The sequence below is a fragment of the Oryza sativa genome, chromosome 5 (assembly GCF_034140825.1).
Source record: "Oryza sativa Japonica Group chromosome 5, ASM3414082v1".
Taxonomy (NCBI): domain Eukaryota; kingdom Viridiplantae; phylum Streptophyta; class Magnoliopsida; order Poales; family Poaceae; genus Oryza; species Oryza sativa.
Genome location: NC_089039.1, coordinates 18,046,691 through 18,060,370, shown reverse-complemented (window position 1 = coordinate 18,060,370; position 13,680 = coordinate 18,046,691). Strand labels below are relative to the sequence as shown.

The window sequence follows — 13,680 nt, the reverse complement described above, 5'->3', positions numbered from 1 at the left end:
CTGTGTTTTCCATCATATAATCTCACATCAACTGGATTAGGGCTATTACCTATTAAGGGGCCTGAACCAGTATAATCTTCGTCTTTTGTTTGCTTGATGCCGTATTACGTGGACCCTTGTACCAACGTACCCCAATACCCTCTATATCCGGTCTACGGGTATCACCCGTCGACAGTGTGGTCGACGAACTCCTCGGCAGCTACACATATCGGGGTTGCGTTGGGAAAAAATAGGGCGGCAGGCTCCCTAGCAGCGTCATAGATTGGGGTAGTGGAGCGTCTAGCGGCATCGTCCATAGCAGGTGGGCCCTTCTTCTCACTAGCCATAAGCCATCCTCCTTGCCCTCTCTTCCCTCGCCCCTACTGGTCAGTGGTTACCGCCGCGTTCTTTCTAGCCACCACTGCCTCCTCTCTAGCTCTAAATCAAGGCCCCACCTCTCGGCTTGATGACACGGGCTCATCCAAACGCAACTAGTGAGATGTAGCTTCAACACGTGATTGTCCTTGCCTGACAAGGTGCCCCATGTTCTCTGCAAGCAAGGAGTGGCTCCACGGGGGCATAGCTTGACTTGAGCTAGACCCGCAGCTCCAACGTGGCCGGTTGAAGCCACTCGCCAAATGGGCGTGTTGCAAATGCCCTATAGCCCCCACTAGAGTCCACAAGTCAGGGCTGCACACTACATCCGTCACCACCTTCTAAAGTAATAAGTTCACTTTGAGTCCCTCAATTTGTCAGTTAGTCTGATTTTCATCCTTGAACCAAAAAAATCAGATACAACCTATCCTCCAACTTACAAACCAGTGCAAAGAGGTCCATCAGTAGTATTGTCCCTGATTTTAGCTGACGTGGTGCCTACGTGGATCCTTTGACTAGGTCTTCGTTCCATGTGGCATTGACGTAGCAGTTTGATCCAAAAAAGGAGCAAAATGAAAACTAAAAAATTAAAACAAAATATGCGAGACCCATATGTCAGTCAAACAAGAAGATAAAAAATACTGTGACCCACATGTTAGTGGGTCCTACTTTCTCCACCTCACCCTCTCTACCTCTACCTCTATCTCCTCTCTCCACTGGCGAGCAGTCGAGCACGCGTAGAGAGGGACGAGTCAGGGAGTCCGGTGAAGGGGGAGGGGAGATGGTGTGTGGCGATGATGAAGCGCTTGCGGAACTTCTACCGTTTCTTGCCCTCGAGGGAGCGAAGGCGCGCAAGCTTCTTGTTGCGCTTGCGTTGGTGGAACTGGCGGGTGAGGTCGAGGCAGGTCAGGACATGCCCACTGCTTGGCTACACGCGTAGTTGAAGAACCCAGCGCCGGTCACTGACAACCCTGCGGCGGTGGAGGCGGTGTGGGTCTCGTGGCCCTCGGTGTCTAGTGGCGACTTGGACTCGTCTGTCTCATCGATGCCGTGACGTGGGGAGGGGTGAGGAGTGGAGCGGGGTGGGGTTGGCGGCGAGGTCACGCCCCCAAGGCCCCTTTGCTAGCCTCCGGCGCGCCCCTGGTCGGCCTCCCCGCGCTCTACGCCCGCTTGCCAGTGGAGAGAGGAGACAGAGGTAGAGACACTGACATGTGGGTTCCAATTTTCTTGTTTGAATGACATATGAACCCCCACTTAATAGTTTTCAATTTTGCTCTTTTTGTTTTTTTTCTGTATCCAATTGCCACGTAAGCGTCACGTCAATGCCACGTGAGAAAAAGACCTAGTCAAATAAGCCACATAGGCACCATGTAAGCTAAAACCAGGGACAATACTATAGAGGAATCTCATTTGCACTGGTTTTATAAGTTGGGGGATGGGTTTTTTTGGTTTTGTAAGTTGGAGGATGGGTTGTATCTTGTTTTCCAGTTAAGGAAACAATTCAGACTTTGCGATAACTTGAGGGACCTAAAATGAACTTATTCCTTAGGAAATTAACGGACATAAATTAGGCCTAAAGTCTACTTACAACATGATAAATGAGCCCATTGTTGATCTCAAATAGGCCTGAAATTTAGGACCAACGAAGACTTTAAACGGGTCTAAACCTAGGCCCAGATCTATACAGGAGACAAAATAGGCCCATAGCTGGTAATCGTGGCTCAAACGTAGGCCTGTTAGATGACTATACGCGTGGGCCTCCGTTTGGGCTTTGGAGGAATCTTACGGGCCTACAAGTGGGCCGTCAGTTGACGTATGACATGTATTTGCTCCATCTTGTTGCAATCTATGCATGTGCAAAAGGTTGGTTTATGCGTACAAACTAAGCGGTCATTAGAAAGCGAATGATGCTTTGATTAAAGAACCCATTATGCGTTGACTTCTCTCTCTTGAAAATGGAAGGGGTCCAGTACGGATTCTGATAGCATAATCCCCGTTTATCTTCTATGTTAAGCATGAACCAGCTAAAGCAATCTGTACTTCGGTAGCATTGGTCAAGCGAAGACCTAGCCGTAAGTTACAAGCACAAAAATGAGTCCAAGAATACAACTGAAAAAATTTCATCAATTCTCTTAGTAATCAAACGATATCTTACGAAGATCGCCAAATTTCAAATCCTGTGTTCCAAAATCGGCCTAAATAAGAAGGTTAAGCCACCACTTTGTAGCTGAGCTACTTAGAGTCGTTTATGCCACACCAACTGCTAATGGAATGCCTAATGATGCTCCATGATCTTCAATGCATGGTTGGTCGATCGGTAGTACTACTACCAAACTGTAGTAGTACATAGCTTAGGTGCTAGACTGCTAGTACTACTAATTAACATGAAAATTAACAACAAATAGATTCAAAGCTGCCCTGATTCCAAACAATAGAAACCCTCTCCCTGTTCCCTTTTTAGTTCTTTTGGCTTCTCCTTTTGGATTCTAATGGAGCTCCAGATCAGATGCAAATTAGTTTATCTCGCATGAATTCATCAGTGTCCAGCTGAAATGGGACTCTGCTTAGCTAAGCAAGAAACTTCTGGCTTGATTGCATGTATTCTTGTCACAAGAAGATGCATGGAATTTCAGAGTAAATAAATAGATAGATACAAGAGCTGCATTGGAACAAGGCATGTTGCCATGCTTCACCTTCCCGAAAAACATGTGCCAGATTATTAAAAGGCAACTCATTGCAGGTCTAAGTCACACCGACACACAACATGTGTCACCCAATGTATGCTACTACCTAAACTCAAATGCTGAACCTGAATGAGATGTGTTTCACAGGGAACGAAATGTAGCCATCAGCAAATGCTAATCAACCTTGTTTTGTTTCCAGGACTTCAATCACTGAAGAAGTGAATTACTTTTCAACAGCCTTCAGAAAGTAAGATCTCTGAACTTTTGCAAGTTCACCAGGAGTATCATCAGTGCATCCAGTGTAGTTTTCATCTCATCTCACCATCAGCAACCATCATCGAATTGACTGCGACAAAATCGCCAGTAGCACAACTGACAGTGAAGAAGGTGAAGGATCTCAGATCATTCATACTGAAAGAAAGAATGAAAAACCAGATCTGTTGGTCAAAACCCAATACTTTACATCTGAGCAGCAGCAACTGGTCATCCCAGAAATTTCATCCCAGGGCAGTGTTAGTGGCCTTGGGTGGGTGCTGATTGGCTGGCTGAGCTGTCTCCTCACCATCTTGGAAGATGAAAAATGAATTAAAAGGGAATGGCACCATGGGAGACCTGAAAGTGATGCCCCAACCACTTGGCCATAGCAGTCTCCATAAAGCAAACATCACAACCAGAGTTTCAGAGGAAGCTCACACACCTTTGCCAAGAAGCCTTCTTCTTCTAGCTGCCACTTTCATCTTGCTTCAACATACCACCAATCACCAAGAGATTTGTTCTTTGATCTTTCTCTGCCAGTGCTGACATGGGCAAGGTGTGCTGCACCGAGGAGTCCGAAGAGGAGGCCGCATTCAACCTCATGGGGCTTCTCGTCGCTGCGATCATCGCCTTGGTGCTGATGCTCATCTGCACACCGCCACGGCGGCGCTCAGTCACCATCTACCCTTGCTGCTGAGGTGGAGGAGTACCTGCAGGACTGTGAGTCCTCTGATGGGAGAAGCTTGATTGCTTCTCTGAAGAATCAAAGATGTGCAGGGTGAAGGTTGTTGGAGAAAGCAGGAAGGCAAGGCATTGGCTCCTGATTTTTCAAGTTAAATAATTGCTTAATTGTAATGCATCCTATTGTAAGTCATGTTTATTGGTATAATAGTCTCTTCATCTTTAGCCTGAATTGATAGCTTTGGAAATATATAGATGCTTGTCAAATCTGTTAAATGTATGATATGACTTGCTAACCTCCTACTCTCTCTCTCTCTCTCTCTCTCTCGATTTTGACGTGATCACGACACAGAAGCACAGGAACTGGTTTATCCTCAGATAAAATGTAATTAGCAAAAAAGACAGATTTATTGTTCTTCCCTTGCTGTTAAGTCATTAAGTGTTTCTTTAGTGATCCCCATAAAGGATGCACATTTTTTGTGGCCTAGTGTAACTTCCAATAGAAAAGCACTGAAACAAGTAGGAATATTAAATGGTTTCACTTAGATCCTAAACTTCCGGGCAGATCTCAAAAGTCTACTGTCAGTCTGAACTCTGAACTAACAATTTTTAACTACTTGATTATCTTTTCATCCTTCCAAATATTAACCTATATATATTTTTTAAAAAAGTTATTTCTGAGCTGAAGGAGCATTGTGGAGTTTTGCGGTTCATGATTCTCATTCTTCCGTTAGGTTTTTTTTCTATTGGCAGAATTGCAAGCCTCCAGTGCACTTTATTCCTCTCTCTCTCTTGATGAAAGCATGGCAGAGGAGGCCTCTGCACTTAAGATATCAAAGAACAGAGCAAAATTTTTACAAAGAAGAAGAGGAACAAGATGAGAAAATTAAAACAAAGATAGATAATTAATCAGCTAGAAGTTCTTTCTCTGTTTTTTAGTCGAAGCAAAAGAATATCGAGATCATCCGTAAAAATGTGTCTAGGAATCCAGGCCTCCAGGGTTCTTGCCTCTCTTTCTCTCTGTCCAAAAGTGGATCTTGGCTATGCAGAATGTCACATCGTTCTCATTTTCTTTTTCTCTAAACACTTTAGCCAGAACTACAGACTCAGGAAACTCAAAAGGTATCCACGAAAACCAGCTAAGACATTTTCTCAAGTAGCTTATCGAGTGCAACAATCACTTCATCAACCTGACAACCCATGCTATTCATGGTTCAAACTTCTGCCACGAACTGGATTTTTTTTGAGAGGACGAACTGCTGAAGGTACTGAGTACTTACTGCCTAAACACTTTAGCACATCTTGATAGGGATAGCCTGATGTAACCGTCTTTACAGACAGGGTTATAGTGTGGGTTGTCAATGTCACGAGATAAACTAATAAAATCTTACAAAATTTGTTATGTCACATCGGTGTAAGAAACTAGGGCTATGAAACTGCTTTGACGACAAATATAACAGGCTAACCATTTATCTAGGTTGCTTTCACTTTTGGTCATCGAGTTATCCAGTTTGGATTATATAATTTAGAGAAAAGAAAACAACAGTGCTACTTATTTTGCATTATAACATGGTCAATACTTGAGGAAGCAGTATGGCACTATAAAGTATTTCTAATTTACACAGCACAATACTTTTATTATATATGAGCTATCAAGGAACAGTTACAATCCTAGATGGTTTCAAACTTCCATCCTTATCTATGATCCCATTTACATGAAGAGTGCCACAAAAGCATCAACATCAAAACAGAAGAGGGTAAACATATTTACAAAAACGCACAGCTGGTCAAGTTGATAGGGCTTGCATGCTTTTAGTTTACTTATTTATGTCCACCAAACTGACCTGGAGGCGAAATACCTCATGAACAGCACCACGCTTAAGAATGGCTAGAATTGTTGCCCCCTCTGACATGGTGAGCTCACTCAATGAAATTTCATGAGACTCGGATTCATCAGGCAACCGGAAACCGTAGAACCATCTACCAAGCTTGTATAAGCTCACACACACTTTCCTTTCCTCCACTTTCCGAGCTTGAAGTGCTTTATACACTTCATTTGGCTGAAACAAAGTACATTAAACTTTGAATAAGAATTTTATGACGAAACCAAAAGTTGGTTAGACAAATTCAAGCCAAAACATCTGCCATCTGCCAAAACAAATATTTCGACAGCTTGACAAACTCATTTATCTAGAGATTTCTGATGATGGCAATGCTTTATGTTTTGGGAATTTGGGATAGTGTGTTGCATCATAAACAATACAAAGAATGTAGCTGGTATGGTTTCCACCGTATAATTTTTCCTGGCTGTGTGATGTTTATAATGTCTGCTAATTACTCATGAGGGTGTGCAAAGAACACTAATCAGCATATGAGGTGCTTTAAGAACATATAAGTTGCTGGAACAATCTTGATGTAGTGCAATACGGTGAGCGACTCTGGATCTACGTACTGTTGACTTTCAGGAGAAAGTGTAAGATCATCGAGTTGGGGATAAAACAAAAATCCGTTTGTTGCAAAGCATAATGGCACACATTAGCTTCAAATCATGATCATCATACCACAAGAAAAACTAAACAAGAACATCAGGAAGGTGTAACTCACCGGTATATTTAGTGATGAAATTGAGTAGTGCAATCCAATTAGATTCATGATTGCACTGTAATTCCTTGACAACAAAAAGAACTGGGCATCAATAAAACCTATATCCCTCATCGAGGCCAAATTAGCAATAGCTTTCAGATAGTATTCAGCTTCAAGTGACCCATTACGCAAATTATTCTCCACAAATTCAGCCACACCAGATATAGCAACAGCAGTTCTTCTATGATGGTTAATGTATAGAGCTTTCCAACCCTACAAAACGAGTAATACTCACACATAAGATTGGTAGTCATGTTCTAGGCATTAACAGAACATATGAGTGGCTACAAAAACACAGGAAGGACACAATAGCTCTTCAAGTGTAAGGTTCCTTCTATACTAAACTTTGAAAAGAAACAGAATCCAGATGAACCCTTTAAACATGATAATCCCTTAAAAACAAACCATAGTCTTGGAAGTAAAGCCACCACCATTCTTATTGTACAGTCTAGGGGTATGATCAACTAAAGAGACTTCCTTAAACTTCTAAAACTGAAAAGGAACCAATTAGGTCTTCTCTATTTTCTTGGCTAAGTGACAAGCAAAAGAGACCACTCAAAAGTCAACGGTAAAGAAACTAGGAAGGCCAATTGGTTAGACTCAAAAGCTAAGCCTTATACACCATCGTGCTTAATCTCAGTTGTAACGAATTTATGAAAAAGAAAAGCTTAAACCCCCTCGAAGAAAGGCTAAGACTTAAATTAACTGCGAGTTATGAACCAATTTTGTCCTCCTGCCTAATGGATATTAATAGGAAGTTAGGTACTGATGTCTCGTCATAATAATAATATCATCACGTACTCGTAGCACACAAGAACAGTTGGGAATATTTCATAATCACATCACTCGCACTGGAACAGGTTGCTGGGATGCTTCATGCTTGAGGGGTACCAGCTCATCTTGTAGTAGACTAGCTAAAGGTATTTCCTCTCTAATCCTTACAAGATCATAGTACAATTAAAATAAACTACTTGTGTACTTCAGCAGGAAATTGAAGATACTAATAGCCTTTTAAACACACACCCACGATATGCATCAAAACAAACAAAATCCCAGAAAAGCAAGCAAAAAGGCCAATCTTTCAAAGCAAATTTCGTACTTATTCAGTATTGTCATTCACTTTAAATCACAGAGATATGCCAATCGAACAGTAAATTTAAGGGGGCAAAAAAAAAACAAAGTGGGGATAAATAGATAAGACATGATTGCTTTCTTTTTGGCCTACTAGCAACCCATCTTGCAGTAGAATAGCTAAAGGTATCTTCCCCTCTAATCCCTAAAGATCATAGTACAACTAAAACAATTATTACTTCTGTGCTTCAACAGTAAACTCAATATAATTAGCTTTTCAACCACACACTCCCACGATATTACATAGCACAACAAACAAAATTCCAGAAAAAGGAAAAAAAATATGTTGTCGCTAGAACAGTGAATTTGAGGGGAAAATTGAAACGAACAAGGAACGATTGCCCTATCTACCCACCTGGACACCAGAAGCCCCTTCCCCTTCCCCTCCTCCTCCTCCCCCTGCCGCGGCGGCGAGCGGCCAGCGGCGGCGGAAGAGGGCCTCCCACACGCAGTCGGCGTCGCAGGCGCGGCGCCACGATCGCGAGCAGCCGCCGAGCGCGCACACGTCGGCCTCCTGCGCCCACGGCTCGAGCCCCAGTTCGGGTCAAAAGGGTCGAATCATACATATATACTTCTGCCAGGGTAAAGAAAGGGAGAGGGAGGGAGGGAGGCGCACTTGGAGGCGAGAAGCTACGGAGATGGCGATGTCCCCGGGGAGGTCGGCCCACCTCCCCTCCGGCGCCGGCGCCGGCGACGGCGGCGAGAGCTCCATGTCGGTGACGTCTCGCTCCTCTTTCTTTGTTTTTTTTTTTTTGGACACACTCCTCTTTCTCTTTTCGGCTAAAAATGTGCAGGTGAAACTTTCATTAGTCTTAACTGCAGTTAAGGTGGACAAACTCTAGTTTGCTTTCCATGGGCTAAAACCAGAAAGACCGACTGTAATCAGCGGCTGCTCATTCAAACTTTCAAAAATTCCGTCACATCGAAATATTTGAATACATACATAAAACATTAAATGTAAACGAAAAAAAATCAATTACACAGTTTGCATATAAATTACAAGACGATCTTTTAAACCTAATTACGGTATAATTTGACAATGCGATGATACAGTAAATATTTATTAATGATATTTAATTAGGCTTAATATATTCGTCTCGTAGTTTACAGGCGGAATATACTTTTAAAAAAAATTGGACAGCGAACTAAACATGGCCAGTATCTATATATTAGTTTGGATTTATTTTATCTATATAGTATCATATGATCTTCGGGATACCATCGGATTTTAGAAAATACATATTTTATATAAAATATATAATATTATACAAATTAAAACCTATAATATTGATTTCGATAAATTCAATTGGATTTCATGTATATTTATTCACATTATTTTCAATCCATCTTATTTTAGTTAATACTGTGTAGGATCGGAAAATGTGAAACGAATAGTAAGATCGAGATATTATGAATAAAATTATTATATTATGTGGAATCGGTATCATTTTATCTTGATAGGATCGTAGTATCGTAAAATACTAGGATACGGATTGGGATACTGATAATCTTGCTCTAGACCCCGAAAATACCTTTTAGAATGAGGTTATGACTTAACTATGAGGGTGACTGAAAACGATTACTAGTTGATCCAACGGAATATTTTTATGCGTATGATGTTAATACAGTACCTTAGAGATCACTAAGAATATTAGACACGATTCTGTAAGTACCATAATCTAGTACCTATGTATAATGACGTTATGATAATGTCAAATATAAAGTATACGGTTGCAACGTTATAGCGTTCCTTTAAGTCTTCCAGTGTTAAAATTCATTTTCCCTTACACATTTAAACATATATAGTTCATATCAGTTATTTTTTGAACTACCAAAATAGAAATAAACTAAAACTATGATAAACAATAGATGATTTGATTTGATTTAGTTTTCATGCTATGAGCTCTTTAAGAAAAGAATGAATCTATTCTATGTTAATAACATTGCTAGAGTTTAATGATTTGCCATCGACTTTATCTTTATCTATAACATGTCATTAACTTTATCAGTTGTCGTTTCTACGATATCATTAGACTGGATAATTTTTTTTAAAAAAAACCTATAATGCCCTCCAAGATATAAAGGGTTGACAATTTATTGACCCTTGGAAGTTTTGGAAAAATATAAAAATTTATGTGTAGCATTCTTCCTCAATATAGAAATTATGTATATTTCAACCCTTTTTTCTATGTTTTTATTTTTTTCAGATTATTTTTGTGTAGCATGTGAAAGAGAAATCGCTTACACTAAACTATAAAAGATGGCCACAGGTGATAAACGGTCCTATCTTTTTCTTATACTTATACTTATCAGTCAAAATTTAAATTTTCAATTTTAAATTTATAGTTAATTTTGGAGTTTTTTCATTGTAGTTTATTTTTCAGCTTTTGTTTTTAGATCATTACAAACACATATATAAAAATTGTATTCACAAATTATTTTTCATTTGCAAATATGCCATTTCACATTTTCCTCCAAACAACCAAACGATGGGGCTGAAAGAATAAAATAGCATGAGTAATTTTTTTTTGTAAAATATTGTGTAAAATCGTACATTTACAATTTACACGTGCATAAAACTTCGTAAAAGATTGACGTGGTACGTAAAATATTGATGATTTCTTAGAATCTTGGGCTTTTTTGGATCCAAGGGGCTAAAATTTAGCCCTAGAGAATCTTACCATTTAGGATTAGTAAAAAAAAATACCCGTGCGTTGCAACGGGTGAAGTCTATTTTAATCTTATTATTGTATATGTTTTAGTTAAGATGAAATACACTGTGGAAGTTCGCTTGGATATACTTCCTCCGTCCTATAATATAAGAGATTTTGAGTTCGCTTGGAGTATATATTTTTAGAAAATTATGAGGTGCAGTTAGGAGTCTGATCGTCTCAAGTTAGCATGTGAGTTCTTTTAAACATATCTCTTATATGATTCATTTTGTATTATTAAAAGTGAACGATTTTATTTTTTGCCGGGTCGGCCAAAGGATAGCCGACCAATTTCATTAAGATTTGGGGGAAAATACAGTAAAATGTTACAACGACATTACTATGCCGCGGTAGCCAGTGAAGGACCCCATCCAACCAAGAACGAGAAAAGAAAGCAGGGCTAAACCCCGTAGGCAGTCATGGTGATTACTCGTGTAATTGGGAGAAAATCCCAGCCACCCTCTAGACAGCAATTTCCTCTTTAATATCCTCCGCAAGTTGATCCGGTGTCTTGGACACGTGTTGAAAAAGTCTTGCATTATTACGCTCCTTCCAAATCAACCAACAAATTAGCATGAATGCACTGTCAAAATCCGTCCTGTAGCTTATCCGGAAACAGCGTCTTGTTGCCAACCACCAGTCAGCCAGTGTGTTCTCCTCATCTGCCGCAATTGGGAAGCTAGCATTGCACCATCTTCTGATAATTCTCCACACCGCCGCCGTGAAGTCGCAACCAACAAACAGGTGGTGATAGTCCTCGTCGGATATGAGGTGAACGATCTTAAAAACCGACTCAAATACATATATGTACTTTCAAAAGCAAACGAAGTTAAAAACTGGCTCGTATCATTGTAGCAAATCATGGATTAATTAGGCTCGTAGATTCGTCTCACAAATCAACCTAGAGGTTATAAAATAGGATAATTTTGTTTTTACCTCTACTTTTCGTTTTTACGTTTACCCCTATTTTTAACGGAAGTTAGCCGACCTGGGATTATGGAGCTAAAACGTAGAGAGAAAAAGAAATAGTGATTTTTAAATTCGTTGATGGACCTTTGTACCCCTGGTGAGCCATAACCAAACAATGCCGTCCTTCTTGCCATCCCCAATCCAACCTATGGTGGCGAGCAGAAGGCCGCGCGTATCGAGGCAGGCCAGGCGACGGCGGCTCGACGAGGGGACGAGACGAAGGTGGGCTCTTGTCCAGGCGGTAGCGGCTTGACGCGAGGAGCAAGCGACGGCGGCGTCTCGGCTAGGCATCGGCGGCTTAATGCGGGAAGGCGGCGATGGCAGTGGCCCGGCCAAGCGGTGGCGGCGAGCACGCCAAGCAGCAGGCCTTGCGCAGCGAGCAGTTATCAGGGGCACTGCAAACTGATGACAAGCAGGGCACGACGGAGGTGCACGCTGCGGCAAGCAGCATCAACCTGGCTCGGCTGTAAACAGGCGATAGGGAGGAGCGACATGCTACTGGACTGTATTTGCTTGATTTCATGATTTGGATTTGCTTGATTTTGTGTGATTTTGTGATGGTTGCTACACGTATTTTGTTAGCTGTGTAAAAACCTTGCCAAAATTGTGCCCAAATTCTGTCTTTTTTTTTCTTCAAAATACCCAAATTTTATCAAATTTGTGGTAAAATTATATCAAAATTTTAATATTCTATCAAAATTATCATATTTGTAAAAGTTTATCAAAATACAAGCTGCATGTAAAAATGGGGGCATATACACAGTTATTGAATAAACATTCAGGCAAATATGCAATATCAAATAAGGGTATGATTGTCTTTTCACCAAAGATTTAACACTGTCAACTTGTCCATCCAAAGTAGGGGTAGAGTTTGCTTTCATTTCAAAAAAGTAGGGGCAAAAACGAAAACCCTAAAAAATAGAGGTAAAATAACCATTGAATATCAAAGTAGGGTAAAAACGAAATTGCCCCTTATAAAATAGGTTTTGTCAGTCCTAAATAGCAAGATTCGATCCAAACAGGGCCCTCGTAGGCCTGAAGCCGCAGCCGCCGCCGGCTGGAGGAAACGGAGCTTCGTCCTGTCGGAATAAGTTCACTTTGTGACCCTCAAAAATGATCGAAATATAATTCGTAACCCTAAACCACAAAACCGGATATCTCGACCCCTGAACTCTTAAAACCGGTGCAATTTGACTCCCTAGGTGGTTTTGGAGGGCGGTTTTGCTGACGTGGCGCCTACGTGGCGGTATTGACCGGGTCTCCTTTATACGTGGCGTTGACGTGGCGTTTAGGTGGCCTTTAGATTAAAAAATATATGTGGGACCCATTTGTCATCGACACATAAAAGAAATTGTGGGACCCACATACATGTGGAGCCCACAATCATCCTCTCCCCTTCTTCCTCCTCCCTCTCTCTCCATTCTCTCACCGCGGTCGGGTTCATCCGGGGGCGGCGGCGGGCGGGAGGGCGTTGGAATCACCTCCTGCTCGTGGTTCTTCGCAAACGCCTCCAGGTCGGCGCAGAGCTCGGTGGTATCTCAGCCGTAGTAGCCGGGGAACTCACCGGAGAGCGGGCGGAGGTAGATGACGCGGTCGGGGCCGTACGACGGGTTGCCGGGGAACTCCATGACGGCATCGACTCCAACCGCGTAAGCGTTGCCCTTGAGACAGGCGGTCTCATCAGCGCCGTGACGATGGCCGTGAGCAGGAGGGTGAGGCAGAGATGTGGTCCTTACTGCTCGCTGCTCGACATGGGTCCTCCCTCTCATCCATTTTTTTTTCGTGGTGGTGGCGGCGGCGGAGTTGTGGTGCTTCTTGATATGTGCATATGCACGTATGCATGCCAATTTGTTTGCTTGTTGCTGAATTGAGCAGCTTGAGATTGTGATGGCTCTGTTCGACAGGGATGCAAAGTGACGAGTAGATATTGCGTGTGCCGAAGATGGGTGTGCACAGTGGGTTGGCATCGTCCGGGACACGAGGCTATACCGCCCACCTCCGCCGCCGCTCCCGTAGACGCCGCTACCGCTCGAGCTACGCGGATTCAACCGGTGCGGCGACGAGGTGCGGCTGCGTGCCCTTAGTACGATTCCGGCGAGGCGACCGTCGAGGGAGATGGGGCTGTCCCATCGCGTGGGGGCGCTGCTAGATGCCGCGGCCAACGGTGGTGCGCGGCTTTCTGTCGTGGCCCAGCTCCCTTGCTGCTGTCGCCTGTTGCCGCCCGCCGCCGTCGCCGCTCCAGTGCCTGCCGC

At 42.4% G+C, this 13,680-nt stretch overlaps 2 protein-coding genes across 2 annotated transcripts; one reads left to right on the top strand and one right to left on the bottom strand.

Annotated features, from left to right (window-relative positions):
• The first annotated feature begins 3,721 nt into the window (after positions 1 to 3,721).
• On the top strand, positions 3,722 to 4,206 carry LOC112939046 (uncharacterized). The gene has a single exon (XM_026025686.2). The coding sequence runs from the start codon at positions 3,841 to 3,843 to the stop codon at positions 3,988 to 3,990; it is 150 nt and encodes a 49-aa protein (XP_025881471.1). The 5' UTR covers positions 3,722 to 3,840; the 3' UTR covers positions 3,991 to 4,206.
• Positions 4,207 to 5,581: 1,375 nt separating this feature from the next.
• On the bottom strand, positions 5,582 to 8,530 carry LOC4338596 (uncharacterized). The gene is made up of 4 exons (XM_015785304.3): positions 8,365 to 8,530; positions 8,104 to 8,262; positions 6,579 to 6,830; positions 5,582 to 6,034 (listed from the first exon to the last, which is right to left on the bottom strand). The coding sequence occupies exons 1-4, from the start codon at positions 8,458 to 8,460 to the stop codon at positions 5,792 to 5,794; spliced, it is 750 nt and encodes a 249-aa protein (XP_015640790.1). The 5' UTR covers positions 8,461 to 8,530; the 3' UTR covers positions 5,582 to 5,791.
• Positions 8,531 to 13,680: the final 5,150 nt, after the last annotated feature.

Coding starts and splice junctions, on each gene's coding strand:
- LOC4338596 (XM_015785304.3), bottom strand. CDS start 8,460: ATGGAGCTCTCGCCGCCGTCGCCGGCGCCGGCGCCGGAGGGGAGGTGG. Junction 8,263..8,364: donor CCGTAGCTTCTCGCCTCCAA/GTGCGCCTCCCT, acceptor CCGTGGGCGCAG/GAGGCCGACGTGTGCGCGCT. Junction 6,035..6,578: donor TTTCATCACTAAATATACCG/GTGAGTTACACC, acceptor ACTTTGTTTCAG/CCAAATGAAGTGTATAAAGC.
- LOC112939046 (XM_026025686.2), top strand. CDS start 3,841: ATGGGCAAGGTGTGCTGCACCGAGGAGTCCGAAGAGGAGGCCGCATTC.